The 22,643-nt window shown below is 47.6% G+C and overlaps 1 protein-coding gene across 10 annotated transcripts in view; it reads right to left on the reverse strand.

The window, feature by feature from the left end:
- The window catches only part of LOC144603665 (SLIT-ROBO Rho GTPase-activating protein 1-like), a 172,836-nt gene that overhangs the window by 76,499 nt on the left and 73,694 nt on the right, over positions 1–22,643 (reverse strand). For all 10 annotated transcript variants that reach the window (XM_078417257.1, XM_078417252.1, XM_078417251.1 and 7 more), the window contains exons 3-4: positions 14,742–14,904; positions 5,338–5,400 (exon numbers count right to left, since the gene is read on the reverse strand). In XM_078417257.1, coding sequence (XP_078273383.1) covers positions 5,338–5,400; positions 14,742–14,904 — 226 coding nt within the window. The remainder of the gene's footprint in view (positions 1–5,337; positions 5,401–14,741; positions 14,905–22,643) is intronic.

The raw sequence follows: 22,643 nt of genomic DNA on the forward strand, positions 1-22,643 counted from the left end.
CTGCTCTCTCCTCCTCCTCTCTCCCCTCATTCCCTCTTCTCTCCCACCCTCCCCTCCCTCTTCCTCCTTCTCTCCCTCCCTCCCCATTTCTCCCTCTCTCCCCTCACTCTCCACCCCCCTTCTTCCTCCCTCCCTCCCCTTCTCTCTATACAAAGTGCTGAAGTAACACAGCAAGTCGGGCACCATCCCTGGTGAACATGGACAGGTGACATTTCAGGTCGGGACCCCTTCTTCAGCCACAATAGGAATTAGTTTAATTTAGTTTCGAGATATAGAGTGGGAACAGGCCCTTCGGCCTAACGAGTCTATGCCGACCAACGATCACCCATCAGTAGATCCATCCTACACGCTAGGAACAATTTACAGAAGCCCATTAACCTGCAAACCTTTGGAGTGTGGGAGGAAGCCGGAGCGCCCGGAGAAAACCCACGTGGTCTCATGGAGAATGTACAAACTCCGTACACATAGCACCCTTAGTCAGGATCAAACCCGGGTCTCTGGTGCTGTAAGGCAGCAACTCTACCGCTGCGCCACCGTGATGCCCGATGCCACACGTCCGACACTAAACCCTCTGAACAGGTTAACTCAGCTGAGATTAATTATTCTTAGGGTTAAAGCAACGCAGATGGAAATTCAGTACGAATACATTTTCACACATTAATTTTTAATATCCATGCATAACTCATCCATGCTGTAAGCAACGGAACATTTTTACATTTGAAAGGATAATACTGAATAATAGGGCTTTACTGAAAACAAATTATTATATACATGGAACAGTTTAAGGATATTTATCTGGCAGGATGATTTTGAGCGGCCATGCTGCAGTATTGCACACAGTTCTGTTCTCTCAGGTTTTTATTGATTGAAGGATATAACATGGAAACAGGCCCATTGGCCCACTGAGTCCACAGGGACCAGCACTCATCTGTTTACACTAGTTCTATGTTATCCCACTGTCTCATCCACTCCCCATACCAGAGGTCATTTATTGAGGCCAATTATACTGTAAGACTATATGTCATAGAGTCATAGTGTGGAAACAGGCCCTTTGGCCCAACTTGCCTACATTTCCCATCTACACTAGTCCCACCTGCCTGTGTTTGGCCCTTATCCCTCTAATCTATCCAATCCATATACGTCCAAATGTTTTTTAAACGTTGCGATTCTACCTGCCTCAACTATCTCCTCCAGCAGCTTGTTCCAAACACCCACAGGTTTTCCCTCGGGTTCCTATTAAATCTTTCCCCCTTCACCTTAAACCTATGTCTGGTTCTTGATTCCCCTACTCTGGGCAAGAGACTCTTTGCGTCTACCCAATCTATTCCTCTCATGAATTTGTACACCTCGATAAGATCGCCCCTCATCCTCGTGCACTCCAAGGAATAGAGTCCTAGCCTGCTCAACCTCTCCCTGTAGCTCAGGCCCTCGAGTCCTGGTAACATCCTCGTAAAGTTTCTCTGCACCCTTTGGAATGTGGGAGGAAACGGGAGCATCCGACTCCAAGGGCCAAATGGCCTCCTCCTGACAGTAATGACTCTAAGGACGTTTGAGGTTCAGCAGCAACCACGTGCACAGAAAACTTGCAAAAAGAGCACTGTAATCTGTCCTGAGTGATGCCCATTGCGGGAACTGCACAGAAACAGGCCCTTTGGCCCACCGAGTCCACGCCGACCAGCGATCACCTGTTCACACAAGTTCTATGTCATCCCACTATCCCTACACACCAGGGGCAATTTACAGAGGGCCAATTAACCTACAAATCCACATGTCTTTGGGATGTGGGAGGAAGCGGAACACCCGGAGGAACCCCACGCGGTCACAGGGAGAACGTGTAAACTCCACACAGACAGCGCCTGAAGTCAGGATCGAACCCGGGTCTGTGGATCAACCGATCACCAACTAGAGAGCAGTCCTGGCCTACCAACAACCTAATTGGAGACCTTCAGACTATGTTTAATCGTACTTTACTGGACCTTATCTTGCAATAAACTTTACCCTGCATCTGTACACTGTGGACAGCTTGACTGTAATCATGCATAGTCTTTCTTCTGACTGGATAGCTTGCAACAAAAAAAAACTTTTCACTGTACACGTGATAATAATTAATTAAACAATAATAAACTAAACTAAGACTAGCTGTCCTAACCTGAGAGAATCGCTGGAATCAGAGAACCTCTGATTCAGCCAAGTGCCAAGAATTGTTACGCTGCATTAAATAGGCTAAATAAATAACATATGATGAGCGTTAGAGGCACTGGGCCTCTACTCACGGGAGTTTAGACGGATGAATCTGTGGAATTCTTTGCCACAGAAGGCTGTGGAGGCCAAGTCAATGGATATTTTTAAGGCAGAGCGAGATAGATTCTTGGTTAGTACGGGTGTCAGGGGTTATGGAGAGAAGGCAGGAGAATGGGGTTAGGAGGGAGGGAGAGAGAGATCAGCCATGTTTAAATGGCGGCGTAGACTTGATGGGCCGAATGGCCTCATTCTGCTCCAAACACATGAAATGAAAGCTGTTCCACGCAAGAACAACGAGGGAAGCTGGGCGAATTCTCAAGGCTAACATTGGCAGGGCAGGCAGCTCTGCAGTTCCTCATAAATGGTTAGCAAGAAGCAATGATACAGCCATATTAATATAACATAGAAATGAAAGTGTATGTGACAAATGTACGATACTTTGAGAGTAGATCATAACAGAATCTGTTACAGTAATTTGAAGTCTATATCAGTAGATTGTTAGATACTTTCATCAACATTGAACAGAAGAATGGATGAAAATGCTAAACTAATCACATCCTTGGGAAGTCCCCAATTGGTTTAAGCACCAGATTATTTCTGAAAGTCAGTTACTGGTGTTTTGACTACTTTTCTTTCACCAGCATCAGTTGACAATGTAAAGGGCAGCACGGTGACACAGTTTGTAGACCTGCTGCCTCACAGCCTCGGGTGCTGTCTGTGTGGAGTTTGCACCTTCTCCCAGTCACCTGCTTATGTTTTCTCCGGGTGCTCCAGTTTCCTCCCACACTCCAAAGAGGTACAGGTTTGTAGGTTAATTAACTTTGGAACATTTGTAAATTGTCCCTAGTGTGTAGGATAGTGCGAGTGTATGGGACTCGCTGGAGGTGAGTGATAGAATCTGAAAGAAGTCTATGAAAAGTGGAGGAGAATAAAACAAAATAGGATAAATGCCAGATTAGTGCCAACAGATGGTTGATCAGTGTGGTCTTGGTGGGCCAAACGGCCTTTGTAGGTGCCGTCTCTCTCTCTCTCTCTCTCTCTCTCTCTCTCTCTCTCTCTCTCTCTCTCTCTCTCCAGAACAAGGGGCCACAGTTTAAGAATAAGGGGTAGGCCATTTAGAACGGAGATGAGGAAGAACTTTTTCAGTCAGAGAGTGGTGAAGGTGTGGAATTCTCTGCCTCAGAAGGCAGTGGAGGCCAGTTCGTTGGATGCTTTCAAGAGAGAGCTGGATAGAGCTCTTAAGGATAGCGGAGTGAGGGGGTATGGGGAGAAGGCAGGAACGGGGTACTGATTGAGAGTGATCAGCCATGATCGCATTGAATGGCGGTGCTGGCTCGAAGGGCTGAATGGCCTACTCCTGCACCTATTGTCTATTGTCTCTCTGTGTCTCTCTCTCTCTCTAAACAGATTAGCAAATGACCGAGTGCTTCATGTTAATGGGAGGTTGCTCTGCACAGGCGGCACAATGGCGCATTAACGCACGAGACCTCTCAACGTACAAACCAGTACATCGTGGGAGGAAACCAGAGCACCCGGTGAAAACCCACAAGGAGAACGTACAAACTCCGTACAGACAGCACCCTCAGTCAGGATCGAACCCAGGTCTCTGGCGCTCTAAGGCAGCAACTCTACCGCTGTGCCACTGTAACGCCCCAAATAATGGATTTCTATATAGCAAGAATTTATTTTCACAATGACAGCTCACATGTGATAAATCCAACAAATTCATTCCAAATGTTGCCTGCAAACCAGCTCGACAAGAAATTACATTTCCCCAAACCTCATACAATCAACTTAAAAATATATATATTCTCAACAAACCTAGTTTTTTTTCCTGCAGAGATGGTTGGATAAATTTCAGGGGAAGATTGAAACGTTGCAATAAGTATCAGCATATCTCAGCCTGGCATTGCAGATGGATTAATGGCAAAGGCAAAGATTGGGTGGTTGGAAATCGAATTTGAGCGCAGAACATTAATTCAAGAGCACTTGTAAAAGGTGCAATCAACATAATCAGATCACTAATGCATCGTTAATCAACGTAACCTCCCAGCAACTGTCATGGGCCAGGCTATGATTCATCATGTCTTGAAGAAACAGCCCAAAATTTTGTCATATAGAAGAAATGGCTCTGAGGATAGAATGCATTATGCAGAGTTTTGGGTTTATGTTAAAATTACAGTTGAAGGATCTCCCTCGATTCTAGAATGTAGTACATTAAAGATTCCAGATGACGGGACATCACACAACATCATTTCAAAAGGGTAAAGGCTCTGATTGTGGATTTGTGAGGTTATTTCATGCTCAGCCTTGGTGTTGTGTCTTGTTTTCTTATGCTAGACTCCTGGACTAGTCTTGCCTCTATAGTGGCGCAGCGGTAGGGTGTGTAGGAAGGAACTGCAGATGCTGCTTTATACTGAGGACAGACGCAGAGTGCTGGAGTACCTCAGCGGGTCAGGCTGCATCTCTGGAGAAAAAGGATGGGCGATGTTTCTGATTGGCTTCTATAAATTGTTCCTGGTGTGTAGGATAGAATTAGCGTACAGGCGATCGTTGGTCGGCGTGGGATTGGTGGGCCAAAGGACCTGTTTCCATGCTGCATCTCTAAACTACATTAAATGAAACAAAACTCTACCTGTCATATAAAACTTCCAGGTGACTTGCTCCTCCAATCTCTAGTTTTACAAACACTCAGTTTTAGACACCCCATCTATGATTGATTGATTGATGGATTGAAAGATACAGCATGTAATCCAATTAACCTACAAACTCGTACGTCTTTGGAGTGTGGGAGGAAACTGGAGCACCCGGAGAAAACTAGTGGTTCCAGGGAGAACGTGCAAACTCCACACAGCCAGCACCCATGGTCAGGATGGAACCCGGGTCTCTGGCGCTGTGAGGCAGCAACTCTACCTGAGGCGTCACTGTGACGCCCCTTGGAGATGACTGGTTCTGGCGGACAGAGCCATGCGCCCCTCCCTTCCCCTTCACCAGCCAGGCTAACCCACCCAGCACAGTGGAAGCGTCAACCATGGCCAGTGAATCTGGCCACGGGGTTAGGGTGAGACGACCGCAGGGTATCGGAGTCTTTCTTACCGTGTACAGCTCGTTAAGAACCTTCATTAGATCCTCGTGCAGTTGAAACCCAATCTCCTTGCTCTGCAATAAGACAAAACACATCTTTCTGTTAGATTTTGTTTAGTTTAGAGATACAGAGCGGAAACAAGCCCTTTGGCCCCCCGAGTCCGAGCCGACCAGCAATCACCCGTACACTAACACTATCCTGCACACTAGGGACAATTTACATTTAACTTACAAACCTGCACGTCTTTGGAGTGTGGGAGGAAACTGGAGCACCTGGAGGAAACCCACGTGGTCACAGGGAGAAGGTGCAAATTCAACATACAGACAGCACCCGTGGACAGGATCGAACTGGGTCTCTGGCGCTGTAAGGCAGCAGTTCTATCGCTATGCCACTATGCTGGTTTACAAAAATAACACACACAGTGCTGGAGCAACTCAGCAGATCAGGCAGCATCTCTGGAGAATGTGGATAGGTGACGTTTCAGTTTGGGACCCATCTTCAGACTGATTGTGGCGGGGGACGGGGGTGGGGGGTGGGAGAAAGCTGGAAGAGAGGAAGGGCAGGACGAGGAAGCCTGTCGAGTGATAGGTGGATACAGATGGGGAACGGGGGTTGGAAGGAGATGGGGGAAGGAGAGAGATGGGTGTGAATCCAGGTGGTGGGGCACAGGGAGGAGATGTGAGAGAAAAGAGGAGGGTGGGGGGGAAGGGGAACAGGGAGGGAGTTGGTTTGTGGGTTAAGTGTCGAGAGTCAAGAATGTTTTATTTTCATATGCCTCAAGAAAGGTTCCGAGCCGAAACATCGCCTGTTCCTTTTCTCTGGAGATGCTGCCTGACCCGCTGAGTTACTCCATCATTTTGTGTCTATCTTCGGTATAAACCAGCATCTGCAGTTTGTTCCTACACAATGAAAGTCTTACTAGCAGCAGCACAACAGATATAGACAATAGACAATAGGTGCAGGAGTAGGCCATTCAGCCCTTCGAGCCAGCACCGCCATTCAATGCGATCATGGCTGATCACTCTCAATCAGTACCCCGTTCCTGCCTTCTCCCCATACCCCCTCACTCCGCTATCCTTAAGAGCTCTATCCAGCTCTCTCTTGAAAGCATCCAACGAACTGGCCTCCACTGCCTTCTGAGGCAGAGAATTCCACACCTTCACCACTCTCTGACTGAAAAAGTTCTTCCTCATCTCCGTTCTAAATGGCCTACCCCTTATTCTTAAACTGTGGCCTCTTGTTCTGGACTCCCCCAACATTGGGAACATGTTTCCTGCCTCTAATGTGTCCAATCCCCTAATTATCTTATATGTTTCAATAAGATCCCCCCTCATCCTTCTAAATTCCAGTGTATATAAGCCTAATTGCTCCAGCCTTTCAACATACGACAGTCCCGCCATTCCGGGAATTAACCTAGTGAACCTACGCTGCACGCCCTCAATAGCAAGAATATCCTTCCTCAAATTTGGAGACCAAAACTGCACACAGCACTCCAGGTGCGGTCTCACCAGGGCCCGGTACAACTGTAGAAGGACCTCTTTGCTCCTATACTCAACTCCTCTTGTTATGAAGGCCAACATTCCATTGGCTTTCTTCACTGCCTGCTGTACCTGCATGCTTCCTTTCGGTGACTGATGCACTAGGACACCCAGATCTCGTTGAACATCCCCTCTTCCTAACTTGACACCATTCAGATAATAATCTGCCTTTCAATTCTTACTTCCAAAGTGAACATATTACTCTGTGAATATATTACTCTGTGAAACCCATATATATATATATAATATATATATATATATATATATATATATATACATATATATATTAATGTACACACCGTTGGGTTCCGAATATGCAGAATATGAGGTGCTGTTCCTCCAGTTTGTGTGTGGCCTCACTCTAGCAGTGGAGGAGGCCCAGGGCAGACAGAAATGGTTTTAAAGGGACAATTTGTCAATACTACTGATGGATGTTTTGCAGTGCCAATAGCTTGCCGCTATCTAAACTATGCAAACAGCCTTCAGACGGAGCAAATAAAATAGGCGCCTTCTAACTAATTGGAAGCATTCAATTAAATTAGAAAAAGATGGACTGGTTTAATGAAAGGGCTCATTCATATAAAAGACACACCCAAACCACTTCATCTGCCGCAGCTAGGGAGGGAAAATACACCACACCATTTTTTAGGCCATCGCGGGCTGGGAAATAAACGCTGGCCCTGCCAGCTGTATCCCGCATTTTAACTCCCCTCAGCCCCCCCCCCCCCCCCGAGCCAGGATTGAACCCGGGTCTCCAGCGCTGTTAGGCAACAACTCTACTGCTGCGCCACTCTGCAGCCACAGGTGCCTGTGTCCACGCTTTGCCCTGCCTCTCCTCGATCGTTTATGTCCCTCCCCCGCAATCAATCTGAGGAAGGGTCCCAACCCGAAACGTCATTTATCCAAGATCTCCAGAGATGATGCCTGACCCGCTGAGTTACACCATCACTTGGTGTACTTTTCAGATCCAAGGCCTACCTCAGGTCCCGCCTGCACCATGTCTATCTCTTTGCCCTCAGCAACTTTCATAGTTACCGCCTAAATACTCCCCCTGCAGACAGTTGCACCAACTTCCCCAGCGTGGCGGGAAGCATTGATCCAGCCACCAGGAGAGGACAGGAGATGGCTCTCAGGAGGAGCCTTCCTTGCTTGTGATCCCGGGAAACCCCTGTTGGATCATGGGACTAATGGCACCACTGGTTTTCAGGCCTCCCTTAATCTGGACAAAATTACGAAAGTGCACGTGAAATCCCCACCCCCGAGGTCCACTGGGGAATGTGGTGTCCGGGCCGGGTGAAGCGGCCGATCCCGTCCTTATCGGGAATTCCGCGGACGATCGGCGGGTCGAATATGCCCCCTGCGGCCGGGGCTCTGGAACTCCGGCCTGGCTGGAGCCGGCAGATCCGTTCCCGCAGCCGACAACCGAGGCCGACTTTGTGGGCCGATATCTCGGCCTCTCAATGGCCGAGGCAGACTGTCCCAATACTGTTAGACTCCTCTTGGAGGCCGTGACCACTGCTAGTCCGGCAAAACGGATAACCCAGCAAGGCTCTGGAAGCAAGGGTGCCGGATTATCTGTGGTAGTAGACCTGTATTTGTGGCCCCATTCTACTTCCACCAGGAGTGGAAACCGTGCCTTAATAAATTCTTCCTCTCAATCCCTTTCCTGGTCCTACAAATTCACCAAGATTACAAACAGATAATTTGTAACTGAAGGTTAAAAAGGATCAAAAACAGTTTTGTTTAGTTTGGTTTATTATCACGTGTACCGAGCGAGGTACAGTGAAAAGCTTTTTAGACTTTTAGACTAGAGATACAGTGAGGAAACAGGCCCTTCGGCCCACCTAGTCCATGCTAACCAGCAATTACCCAGAAACTAGCACTATCCGAAACAATAGGGACAATTTACAATTTTTTTTACAGAAGCCAATTAACCGACAAACCTGCATGTCTTTGGAATGTGGGAGGAAAGCAGAGCACCCGGAGAAAACCCAAGCGGTCACCGGGAGAACGTGCAAACTCCACATGGACAGCACCCATAGTGAGGATCAAACCCGGGCCTCTGGGGCTCTAAAGGCAGGAAGTCCACTGCTGCGCAACTGTGCCGCCCTTTTGTTGCACGCTATATAGCCAGCGAAAAGACTATACATGATTACAATCTCGTTGTCCACAGTGTACAGATGCAGGATAAAGGGAACATCATTTGGTGCAAGGTGAAGTCCAGTAAAGTCTGATTAATGATGGTTTGGAGGCCATCAATGAGGTAGATGGGACTGCTCTCTGGCTAGTGAGAGGATGGTTCAGTTGACTTGCGAGTGCCCTGCCGTATTTAGCAGCTGTGCATGCATTGACCACATGCAACCTTCGCACGCTTGCATCCTTAACCTTCCTGAGCCTCCTTTCATCCAGAAATCAAAGATGCCCCACTTCCTCACGCTTAAAAACAGCAGTGGATCCAATGTCCTCAATGGGCCAACGCAGCCAAAAGATTCATGCTTTGCCTTCCGTAGAGTTTGAGATTTGCAGCTCGAGTTTCATTCAATTGCACAGCCAGTCTCTGGAACAAGGTCGACGCTGTTACAGCTTTTACAGCTTTCAGTAAGGATTATAAAACCATCAACTACCTGCTTCTAAAGCTCTGTGGTTCTCGCAGTGGGCACCTCATCCCAATCACCTCCCGCTCAACCCTCTCACCTTCCCATCACCTTCACGAAGCTGCTTTCAATCTATATCTGGTCTGCTTTCAATCTGTCAAGTTTGCAGACGACACAACGGTGATCGGGCTTATCACCAACGGGGATGAAACAAACTATAGAGCGGAGGTGCAGAACCTGGTGGACTGGTGCTCGGATAACAACCTGTCCCTAAATACCACCAAGACCAAGGAGCTGATCATCAACTTCCGTAGGTCACATAACGGGGAATATGCCCCGATCTCTATCAACGGGGACAGTGTGGAGAGAGTGTCCAGCTTCAAGTTTCTGGGCACTCACATTTCAGAGGACCTAACATGGTCCAATAACACTGCTGCGTTGGTCAAGAAGGCACAACAAAGACTGTTCTACTTAAGAACACTGAAAAAGTCTGGTCTACCCCAACAGCTGCTGACGACCTTCTACCGCTGCACCATAGAGAGCATCCTAACGCATGGCATCCCTGTGTGGTACCTCAGCTGCACGGAGGCAGAAAGGAAAGCTCTACAGCGGGTAGTCCATAGAGCTCAGAGGGCCATCGGAACACAGCTACCAGACTTGGAGGGCATCTACAACACACGATGCCTCAGAAAAGCCACCAGCATCCACAAAATCTCTTCACACCCCTGCAACAGTCTGTTCAAACTCCTTCCATCGGGCAGACGATACAAGGCCTTCTACGCCCGCACCTCCAGACTCAGGAACAGCTTCATCCCCAGGGCCATAGCTGCTATGAACCGGTCCTGCTGAGCCGGATGGCCACAACGCATAGATCAACTTGCACTTTACCCTGTCTAAAACTGTTACAATTGTTCCGTTTCGTTGGGTTGCTGTTGTCAAAATTACTTAAATTATTGCATCGTATGGGAGGCGCATTCCCAATCTCGTTGTACCCCTGGGTACAATGACAATAAAGATATATTGTATTGTATTGTATTGTATATCTGGTCACATTCCGACATTTGGAAAGATTTAATAGGAACCTGAGAGGAAACATTTCTCCACACAAAGGGTGGTGGGTGAATGGAACAAGCTGCCGGAGGAGGAGGTAGTGTCCCTAGTATGTAGGATAGAACTAGTATACGGCTGATCGTAGGTCGGCGCGGACTCGGTGGGCCAAAGGACCTGTTTCCACGCTGTATTTCTAAACTAAACTAAACTAAACTAAACACTTTCACACAAGAGATTACAAAAGCTGGAGAGAGCCCAGAAAAAATGTAGCCTGCCTTTATAATGGGCCACACCTATCCTGGGAAAGTCCCATAATACTACTCACCCAATGAGCAGTGAACAGGTTTATGCCTGCAATAACTGCAGTCTATCTGTACACGGTGAGGTCTCACAGCTGGCTTTGAGGTACATGACCATTTGGTTTAGTTTAGGTTAGTTAAAAAATGCAGCACAGAAACAGGCCTTTCAGGCCCACCCAGCTCACGATCGATGTCCAATCGCACTAGTTCTATGTTATCCCACTTTCTCATCCACTCCCTACACACTAAGGAGCAATTCACAGAGGGCCAACTAACCTACAAACCCGCACGTCTTTGGGATGTGGGAGGAAGCTGGAGCATCCAGAGGGAACCCACGCGGTCAGGGGGAGAACGTGCAAACTCCACACACAGCCAGCACCCCGAAGTCAGGGTCCAACCCGGGTCTCTGGCACTGTGAGGCAGCACTAATGAAAGATACCATGAAATATGTGGAAAGAAAATCATCAGGTGCTTTATAAATAAGTGTTGAGCAGGAGGAGAACTAAGGAAAGAGTAAAGCCTACATTAGGCACCAAAATAAGATAACCTCGTGTGGAGGTGGGGAATGTGGGTGCGGTTTAGATTTTAGACTTTAGAGACACAGCTCAGAAACAGGCCATTCAGCCCACCGAGTCCGCGCCGACCAGCGATCACCCCGTACACCAGCACTATTCCACACGCTAGGGACAATTTTACCAAAGCCAATTAACCTACAAACCTGTATATCTTTGGATTGTGGGATGAAACCAGAGCACCCGGAGAAAGCCCACACAGTCACAGGGAGAATGTACAAACTCCATACAGACGGCACCCGTAGTCAGGATCAAACCCGGGTCTCTGGTGCTGTAAGGCAGCAACTCTACCGCTGCGCCACTGTGCCGCCCCAATGTATATTAATGTATATTCGTAATGAATTAGTTTTTAATGAGTTTCTTGAACCTGTCTTTACAGAAGTGGGGCTGATTGTGTGCACTGCAGTTAAGGGGGAAATGTGTGAAATATTGAATGGTATCTTAGGGGATTCTACATCTTTGAAAGCAATTGTCAAATCCTGATGAAATGTCTCCCAGACAGTTAAAAGAAGCCAATGAAGAAAGTGTGCACGGCCTGACCTCATTTTGAAGTCGCTCCGGGCTACAGGAATATTGCCGGAGGATTAGAGGAACCGCTAATGGTGTCCTGTTATCTTAAAAGGAAGGAAAAGGTAAACTTTAGTTTAGCCTTGGAGATGAGCAGATTATTGGAATGGATTCCAAAGGATGTTATAAACCTTCATTAAGAAAGACAGGTCGATGAGGGACAATTATCATGATCTGTCACGGGAATTCACTTCAATTATATTTTATTGTCACGTGCACCTAGGTACAGTGAAATGCTTTGCTTTGCACACAGCCTGGTAAAATCATACAGCAAACGTCACCTAGGCAGTACACACGTGGAGCCATGTTTCTGGTGCTGCCAAAGTTACAAAGGTTCACCCAATAGACCAAGGTAGCAGTTACATTGATTGAAATCTTTTGTGGAAGCAACAAGGAAAATCAATGAAGGCTCGGCATTTGAATGTTGTCGATGTGGATCTGAGCAAAGCTTTCGTTCGGCAAGATCGGCAAGAGAGAGCTAGATAGAGCTCTTAAGGATAGCGGAGTCAGGGGGTATGGGGAAAAGGCAGGAACGGGGTACTGATTGAGAATGATCAGCCATGATCACATTGAATGGTGGTGCGGGCTCGAAGGGCCGAATGGCCTACTCCTGCACCGATTGTCTATTGTCTATCCCACAAAGCAGAGATCCAGGAATTGGAACAAATACAAAGTTAGCATTCATTTCAAGAGGTCTAGAAGACAAAAGCAAGGGTGAAATACTGAGTATATAAAGCACTGGTCAGACCACATTTGAAATATTGTAAGCAGTTTTGGGCCCCATATCTGAGGGAGGATGTGCTGGCATTGGAGAGGGTCCAGAGGAGGTTTACGAGAATGATCCCTGGGATGATGGGGTTGATGTATGATGAGCGTTTGACGGCACTGGGCCTGTACTCGCTGGTGTTGAGAAGGATGAGGGGGGGAACCTCATTGAAACCCACCAAATAATGAAAGAACTGGATAGAGTGGATATGGAGAAGCTGTTTTTAGTCGTGGGAGAGTCTAGGACCAGAGGGCACAGCCTCAGAATAAACAGACGTACCTTTAGATTGGAGATGAGGGGGAATTTCTTTAGCCAGAGGGTGGTGAATCTATGGAATTCATTGCCACTGGAGGCTGTGGAGGCCAAGTCATTGGGTATTTTTAAGGCACAAATTGATAGGTTCGTGATTAGTAGAGGCGTCAAAGGTTACTGGGGAGAAGGCAGGAGAATGGGGTTGAGTGGGAAAGATAGATCAGTCATGATTGAATGGCAGAGCAGACTCAATGGGCCGAATGGCCTAATTCTGCTCCTGTCTTGTAGTCTTATGGAAGTGGTTGCAAAAGCACAATTTGAGAGGAAGAGGGATCTCTGAAGACAGCAGGTGAGAGCCCGGTCACCTGGTTTTGAATGAAGCAGAAATATTCTGTCCCTGAGAGTCCATCGAACGTGCTTTAAAGTTACCTCTGCTACTATTACCGAGTGAGTCAGTCACACATTACAACCAAACCACCCGGGACCAAAGGCTGATTTATTTTAGACCACAATTTCTGCACTCATTCATTTTTAGGTAGGCAGGCTTTTATAAAGAGCTTCATGCTCATTGTTCTTTCATGAGCCCATTACATTTTTAATGTGCCACAGGGGCTATTTCTGTAATCCTGGATTCCAAGTAGCAGGCAAAGGCTGATGGATGGAAGGGTGGAATCCAATCTGGCCTCAGCCTTCACTAGACCTCTGCAAACAGTTGCAATTCTGCGCCCTGTTATTAAAGGAGCGCAAAGAGTAGTCCAAAATCATCCAACTAAATCATGGGACTCACTCTTCACAATCCCCAACCAGGACTGAACTCTTGCACAAGAGTTGATTGATTTTTAGATTTTTAGATTTAGAGATATAGCGCATAAACAGGCCCTTCGGCCCACCAGGTCCGTGCCGCCCAGCGATCCCCGCACACTAACACTATCCTACACCCACTAGGGTTTTTACATTTGCCCAGCCAATTAACCTACAAACCTGTACGTCTTTGGAGTGTGGGAGGAAACCGAAGATCTCGGAGAAAACCCACGCAGGTCACGGGGAGAATGTACAAACTCCGTACAGTACAGCACCCGTAGTCAGGATCGAGCCGGAGTCTCCGGCGCTGCATTTGCTGTAAGGCAGCAACTCTACCGCTGCGCCACCGTGCCACCCGCTTGATTGAAAGTTACAGCAGGGAAACAGGCCCTTCGGCCCACGCTCACCGTCGATCACCCGTTCACAATAGCTCTTTATTATCCCACTTTCACATTGCACAGCACAGTGGCATAGTGGTGGAGTTGCTGCCTCACTGCGCCAGAGACCCGGGTTCGATCCTGACTACGGGTGCTGTCTGTACGGAGTTTGCACGATCTCCCTGCAACCGTGTGGGTTTTCTCCGGGTGCTCCAGTTTCCTCCCACACTGCAAAGACACACAGACGTGTAGGTGATTTGGCTTCTGTAAATTATAAATGGTCCCTAGTGTGTAGGATAGAGCCACTTTAACAATACCAAATGACTTGGCCTCCCACGCCATCTGTGGCAATGAATTCCACAGATTCACCACTCTCTGACTAAAGAAATTACTTCTCATCTCCTTTCTAAAAGGTACGTCCTTTCATTGTGAGGCTGCGCCCTCTGGTCCTGGGCTCTCCCACTAGTGCAAACGTCCTCTCCACACCCACTCCTTTCACTATTCACCATTGAATTTTGGATATGACTTTAAATGAGAAAAGACATCAGGAAAACATATTTGGAAACTCAGACCGATTGAAGGGGGGCAAATGCAATTACCTTTTTGAAGAGCCTTGTGCAGTCCTCACTGATCTGCATGAAACGCATGATGACGTTGTTGAGATAGATGTCGCTCAAGGTTGCGTGATCCTTGCTCTCTCCCCTGACTTGATTCAGTAGCAGGTACCAGCAGTTTACTGGGGACAGAAGATTCTGGTCCTTCCTAGCAGAGAGACAAAAGGCCTCGCAGTTATTAAACAGCCAGACTGCAGAGTGCACACGGATGGATTAGTTTCTCTCATACCACCGCATCAATGCTGGGCAAACCTGCTGATTAAGAGGTAGAAACAAGGAACTGTAGGTGCCGAAGATAGACACAAATCGGTGGAGCGACTCAGCGGGTCGGGCGGCATCTCTGGAGAAAAGGAATGCGTGACGTTTCGGGTCGAGACCCTTCTTCAATCTGAAGAAGGGTCTCGACCCGAAACGTCGCCTATTCCTTTCCTCCAGAGATGCTGTCTGACCCGCTGAGTTACTCCAGCTTTTTGTACCTCTCTTCGGTTTAAACCAGCATCTGCAGTTCCTTCCTATACAACTACTGATGCTGGATTGTAACAAAGATAGACACAAAGTGCTGGAGTAACTCAGCGGGTCAGGCAGCATTACTCCAGCACTTTGTGTCTATTTTTTGGTATAAACCAGCATCTGCAGTTCCTTCTTTCTCCAGGCAGTAAAGAGCCCCTGGCCTGAGGAGCAGGACTATAGAGCGAGGTGAGGGGATTACCACCGACTGGGAACACAGCTGCACTGGCCACATGAAGCTTGAGGTCACACGAGTAGATCAGAGGCTAGGTATCCTGAACACGGAACAGTGCAATACAGCAACAGGCCATTCGGCCCACAATGTTTGTGCCGAACATGATGCCAAGCTGAACTGACCTCATCTGCCTTTATCTTCCACTAAACGTTATTCACGTTATTCCCTTTATCCTGTACACTGTGGATGACAGGGAGAACGTACAAACTCCGTACCGACGGCACCCAAAGTCAGGATGGAACTCGGGCCTCTGGCGCTGTGAGGCAGCAAATCCACCGCTGCGCCACCGTGCCACACGAATTGATGGAGTTATACGGAGAGCAGGCTACAGGGAAAATTAATGGGGGAATGGGATAGCTCTGTGGGTTGGCAGAGAATGGATGGGCTGAACAGCCTCCTATGATGCCGTAAGGAAATACAGAAGTTCCACACTCATAGCCATTATTCTATGCTTTAATTTGAGGTGATTAAAGTAGCAATTCTGCAAGGCATTGATCGGGTTGTTTGACCTTTGCGAGTAGTACGGCCAATTTAACAGCCTCTAGTCATTAAAGGAGGTACCATAAATGGAACTTGCAAAGCTGGGCTTTCAAATTAAGATTGTAAAATGCCGAGGAGTAAGTGAGTGTGGAAGGTTAATCACCAATGACTTTTTTCAAACTGGGTTTTCCAATGTTCATTAGCAACGTTGAATAAATGCTTGAGAGGTTTTTGAAACCCAAGCCAGCCCTGGCTAAGATTAAAGAGTGTCAAACCCTCCAACAAATCCATCTCATGCCCCCGGGTCCTCTGCGTCCGCTCGGCACGTGGGAAATGGCAAGAGTCCTTCTATGGACATGTTACAAAGAGTTTGTTGCATCAGCCCTCCAGTCGTTGCTGGGGTAAGCGATCTTTGCCACTCTCCTCCCAAACCTCCAGCACCCAACGCACAACCGGAGGGCTGAGAGTGGCACGGGTGGCGCAGCGGTAGAGTTTCTGCCTTACAGCGCCAGAGTCCATTCCGACCCTGGATGCTGTCTGTATGGGGTTTGTACGTTCTCCCTGCGATCGCGTGGGTTTTCCCCTGGTGCTCCAGTTTCCTCCCACACTCCAAAGACGTACAGGTTTGTAGGTTAATTTGGCTTCGGTAAAAATTGTAAACTGTCCCTTGTGTGTAGGATCGTGCTAGTGTACGGTGATCGCTGGTCAGTGTTGACTCTGTGGGCCGAAGGGCCGGTATTGCAAAACTAAACTAAACTAAAGGTCTGTTAAAGCTAGGGTTTATTTTCCTCATGTTGCCCCTTGCTGCTTTCTCCGCACACCCTGACTTTGGGGAGACCTCTGAGGGCAGGTCCCACACATTGCAATGGGAACCTAGGAGGCACCTGGGTTTCAGGCAACTCTACCAGCTGCCCCACTGTGCTGCCCTGTTTCAGCTATTTTAGCTCAGTTTTCCTTTTTCTATTTGTATAACCCACAGCCCATCTATTAGACAAAGGAACATAATTGCTGACCATCGATCGCCCGCTCACACTAGTTCTATGTCATCCCACTTTATCATCCACTTCTTACACACCAGAGACAACTTACAGAGGCCAATTAACCTACAAACCCGCACGTCTTTGGATTGTGGGAGGAAACCGGAGCACCCGGAGAAAACCCACGGGGTCACAGGGAGAACGTGCAAACTCCACCCGAGGTCAGGACGGAACCCGAGTCTCTGGCGTTGTGAGGCAGCAGCTCTACCATCAGCGCCACTATACCACCCTGTGTCTGTGTTATTTACCATCACTGTACTACATGCTATCGAGCTCCCCATTCCCACTGCTCCATGAATAAGGTCAATTCCTGAATTTATTATGGGATTAATTGCTAACCTTTTCCTATTTATGGCCCGAGGTACTGAATGCTTGTCAAATATTGCTGTTATACACGGCAAGTCATAAAATCGCAAACGTGCATTGCTAATTTACAGATTGTTGTAAAGCGCTGTATTGTTTAATACAGTCGCAGCGTATCACCTCAAGACATTCATTAGTGTTGTGATATATCAAGGAAGCACTGATGCAAGAAATCAACTGGTACCATCCTCTGCACCGTCTTTCAACAGGTCAGACATCATCAATTCAGACATAAAACAGGCTCGTTAATGTAACGGGTAATTGCAGGCTGACGGACAGGAGCATGGGACTGACAATGACGAGAGAGAATGAAATGAGAGAGCAAACCAAAAACCGCCATCTCTGTGCGTGGAGTCAATGCACAGCTAAAATAATGGTGCATCTTACAGATATGAAACTTGTGTGAGAGACATAGCGAGAGAGACAGAGAGAGAGAGAGAGAGAGAGAGAGAGAGAGAGAGAGAGAGAGAGAGAGAGAGAGAGAGAGAGAGAGAGAGACAGAGAGAGAGAGAGAGAGAGAGAGAGAGAGAGAGAGAGAGAGACAGAGAGGGAGAGGCAGAGAGAGAGAGACAGAGAGAGAGAGACAGAGAGAGAGAGGCAGAGAGGGAGACAGAGAGGGAGACAGACAGGGAGACAGAGAAGGAGACAGAGAGAGACAGAGACAGAGTGAGACACAGAGAGAGAGTGAGAGAGTGAGAGAGAGACAGAGAGAGAGAGAGACAGAGAGAGAGAGACAGAGGGAGAGGCAGAGGGAGAGACAGAGGGACAGAGGGAGAGACAGAGGGAGAGACAGAGGGAGAGACAGCGAGAGACAGAGAGAGATAGAGAGAGATAGAGAGAGATAGAGATGTGTGATGGACTGGTGGGTCAGACTCTTTGCTCCTTGTGACTTCACAAAGTGAAAGGTGAACTATTTGGGAGAACGAAAAGTATCTACTTGTTCTGGTTTACGAGTCTAGGGTTGTGGAGTCTGGCCAAAAACTTATAGTTATATCGTTCAGAGGATAAAGTTGGGAAACATTTATATAGAATAAAGTTGAGGGACACTAATAGACAATAAAGTCGCGGTTCTTATATACAATAAAGTTGGGAAACACATGTTCAAAGAGAGTGTTGGGAATTTGGAGCTCTGTACATCAGTTTCTTTAATCGATTTTTGGTAAAATAGTTGTTGGGCGGGAATAACAATTAAGTTGACCCAATTAAACCCTGGATCTCACTTAAGCTGAACAGGCCAAAGGGGTCACAATGCTATTACTGGGCTCCTGTTTTTCCAGTTGGTTTAGGGTATGAATAATGTAGAATTGTAGTTCAATTTTTCACAAGCAGTGGGGAGCAAGTTACTGAGCTGCAGAGTGACCAAGAACAAATCAAATGCCAGAGGCAGCAATAACCTAATACAAAATCCACTAAAAGTGTAAAAAGACCATCTGAATAGAAACTGAAGTCAGTAGGGAGATCAACTGCATTTACAGTCGCCTTCTTCTAGGTTAAGTGTTTATAAAAAGATAGGGATTTAAAAAAAAGATTTTTGATCTTACTTCAAGTGTGGGGCAAGAGGACCTAGTTCAAAGAGGGGACATTATTAAAAGGATGGCACAGTGGCCGAGCGGTAGAGTTGCTGCCTTAGAGCGCCAGACACCCGGACTCGATCCTGACTACGGGTGCTGTCTGTTTGGAGTTTGTACATTCTCCCCGTGAACTACGTGGGTTTTCTCCGGGTGCTCCGGTTTCCTCCCACACTCCATTGATGTACAGGTTGGTGGGTTAATTGACTTGGTAAAATTGTAAATAGTCCCCAGAGTGTGTAGGATACTGTTAGTGTGGGGGGATATCGCTGGTCGGCGCAGACTCGGTGGGCCGAAGGGCCTGTTCCCGCTCTGTATCTCTAAAGTAAACTCAACTAAAGTAGGGGTTCAGTTGGTAGAGCTGCTATCTCACAGTGTCACAGTGGGTAGAGCTGCTGTCTCACGGTGTCAGTGGGTAGAGCTGCTGTCTCACGGTGTCAGTGGGTAGAGCTGCTGTCTCACAGTGTCAGTGGGTAGAGCTGCTATCTCACAGTGCCAGTAGGTAGAGCTGCTATCTCACAGTGTCAGTGGGTAGAGCTGCTGTCTCAGTCAGTGGGTAGAGCTGCTATCTCACAGTCAGTGGGTAGAGCTGCTATCTCACAGTCAGTGGGTAGAGCTGCTGTCTCACAGTGTCAGTGGGTAGAGCTGCTATCTCACAGTGTCAGTGGGTAGAGCTGCTGTCTCACAGTGTCAGTAGGTAGAGCTGCTATCTCACAGTCAGTGGGTAGAGCTGGTGTCTCACAGTCAGTGGGTAGAGCTGCTATCTCACAGTGCCAGTGGGTAGAGCTGGTGTCTCACAGTGCCAGTGGGTAGAGCTGCTACCTCACAGTGGCACAGCAGGTAGAACTGCTGTCTCACAATTTCAGAGAGCCAGGTTTGATCCCATCCTCGGGTGCTGTCTGTGTGTGGAATTTGCACGTTCTCCTTTTGTCCGTGTGGGTTTCCTCCGGGTGCTCCGGTTTCCTCCCACATCCCAAAGTCGTGCGGGTTTGTAGGTTAACTGGTCTCTGTAAATTGCCCCTAGTGTGTAGGGAGTGGATCAGAAAGTGGTTTAACATAGAACTAGTGCTAATGGGTGACTGATGGTTGGCGTGGACAGTGCAGTGAAGGGCCTGTTTCCATGCTGTATTTCTAAAAGTATTCAAAGGTTGGGGGGGGAGGGGGGAGGTAGTCATTTAAAACTGAGTTGTGTCAGTATATTTCATGGTTGGTGGTGAATCCTGGGGGGGGGGAGATTTAATAAGAAGGCAAGGGGTAACGTTTTAACACTAAAGGTGGTGGGTGTATGGAACGAGCTGCCGGAGGAGGTAGTTGAGGAAGGGACTGTCACAACGTTTAAGAAACATTTAGACAGGTACATGATAAGATGGGTTTAGAAGGATATGGGCCAAATGCAGGCAAGTGGGACTAGTGTAGATGGAGTATGCTGGTCGGCGTGGCAAGTTGGGCCGAAGGGCCTGTTTCCATGCTGTATCACTCTATGATTCAAGGACTCTAACATAGCAAATATTGCAAGCATGAATGTGAAAGGAGTCTTGGCCTTCGACAGTTATTGATTAGTATGGGTGTCAGGGGTTATGGGGAGAAGGCAGGGGAAAGGGTTTAGGTGGGAGAGATAGATCAGCCATGATTGAATGGTGTAGACTTGATGGGCTGAATGGCCTAATTCTGCCCCTATCCCATGACCCCAGTTATCTGTTGCTCCCTGGAACATGTGCACCTACAGTTCAGTCGGCACCGAGCCTTGCCTCACTTCACTGGGCAAATGTATGTTTGCCCAGTGCGGCTCATTCAGAGCTCTGTTCAATCATGTTTGCTTGTCTAAAGTACTATATTTCCCTTAAAATAGAATGAAGAGTCTATAAATCATTCACAGAGCTCTTACTCAAAGTAGCTCTTCTATAGTAAATACCAGAATGTTTCCTTCAAGAAAGAGACCAAACTCTCACAAAACTTTCAGGCGAAGATAAAAAAATATTGCACCAATGATTTTAATGCAACAAAGCATTCCAAGGTGTAGAAGGCAGCACTTTCAGAGAGATGGTTGAGGTTGCAGACCTGGTGTGGTACTGAGGGGGGGGGGGGGGGCTGTACAATTGGGAATGTCGTCTTTCAGAGATGTTGAAACAAAATGCCTGTTGGGTTGATGGGAAGGGTTCCAGCACACCAGTTTGAAGGACGGCACAATGGCACAGCAGGTAGAGCTGGTGCCTCAGAGTGTGTGTGTGTGTGTGTGTGTGTGTGTGTGTGTGTGTGTGTGTGTGTGTGTGTGTGTGTGTGTGTGTGTGTGTGTGTGTGTGTGTGTGTGTGTGTGTGTGTGTGTGTGTGTGTGTGTGTGTCTGTGTGTTTTACATGTATTCCCTGTGACTGCGTGGGCTTACACCAGGTGCTCCAGCTTCCTCCCATATTCCAAAGACGCACAGGTTTGTAGGTTAATTGACTTCTGTAAATTCATCCCTAGTGTGTAGGGGGTGGATGGGAAAGTGGGATAATAAGTGAATGGGTGATCGCTGGTCTGCATGGCAACATTGGGCCGAAGGGCCTGTTACCGCGCTGTATCTCTAAATTAAACTGAGAACAGGTGGTCCCGCCGATAGTGATCCCTCAATGGGCACCATTAAGGACAGATTATACTGCTCTTTTTGCAAATCCTATGTGCACAAGTTGATTGCTGCTAAACCTCAAACCGTCCTTAGAATCACTACTGTGAGAAGGTCATTTGGCCCTTCGGGTCGGTGATGGCTCCTGGGTCGAAATCCCAACAGTGCTATCACTCTCCTCTCTCCCCACAGCCTGGAAAATTATTCTTTCTCAAGGAAACCAGAGCTCCCAGAGAAAACCCACGCAGGTCATGGGGAGAACGTACAAACTCCGTACAGACAGCACCCGTAGTCAGGATGGAACCCGGGCCTCTGGCGCTGTAAGGCAGCAGGTCTACCGCTGCGCCACCGTGCCGTCCTGATACTCACGGCTCTGATGGGCAGATCTTTGGTCTGTGAGGCAGTCAGGGGGGGGAGGGGATCAGACAGGAGGTGGAGCTGATTGGATAAAGATGTAGTCCTGATCTCCCAACCTTCCTCATTGTGGCCCTTGCACTGTTTTTAAATCTGCTCTTTCTGTGTAACAGTAACACTGCAAAGTAGCAACACCATATTCTGCACTCCGCCTATTTTCTCTTTGCACTAACTGCAGTACTTGTGAATGTTTTAATTGTATCCATGTATGGTATGATATGACTGGATAGAACATAGAAGAGTACAGTCCAGCAACTTTGGCCCACAATGTCTGTGCCAAATATGATCCCGTCTTAAACGCCACTATTGTATCTGTTTCCACCACAGTCTTTGGCATTGTGTTCCAGGCACTAACCACTCTCTCTGTAAAAATAACTTGTCCTGCACATATCCTTTAAAATTGTCTCTCTAACCGCAAAGCTATGTCCTCTAGTCTGGAGCCTGGGAAAAAAAGGTTCTGACTTATGAAGTCTGAAACAGGGCTCCAACCTGAAACGTCACCCATCCTTTTTCTCCAAATATGCTGTTTTATATTTTAACCCTGTCTTAATTAATTTAGTTATATAATCTTGCACTTAAATTTAATATTTACTCATTACAGTTCCACCACTGATTTTCTGGCACTCTTGGTTCCAGAGCTTTGCTGGTTTATCCAGCAGGCCACGGATGTCGGCTATGGGGAT

This window comes from Rhinoraja longicauda, chromosome 20 (genome assembly GCF_053455715.1).
Source record: "Rhinoraja longicauda isolate Sanriku21f chromosome 20, sRhiLon1.1, whole genome shotgun sequence".
In the NCBI taxonomy this organism is placed as follows: Eukaryota; Metazoa; Chordata; class Chondrichthyes; order Rajiformes; family Arhynchobatidae; genus Rhinoraja; species Rhinoraja longicauda.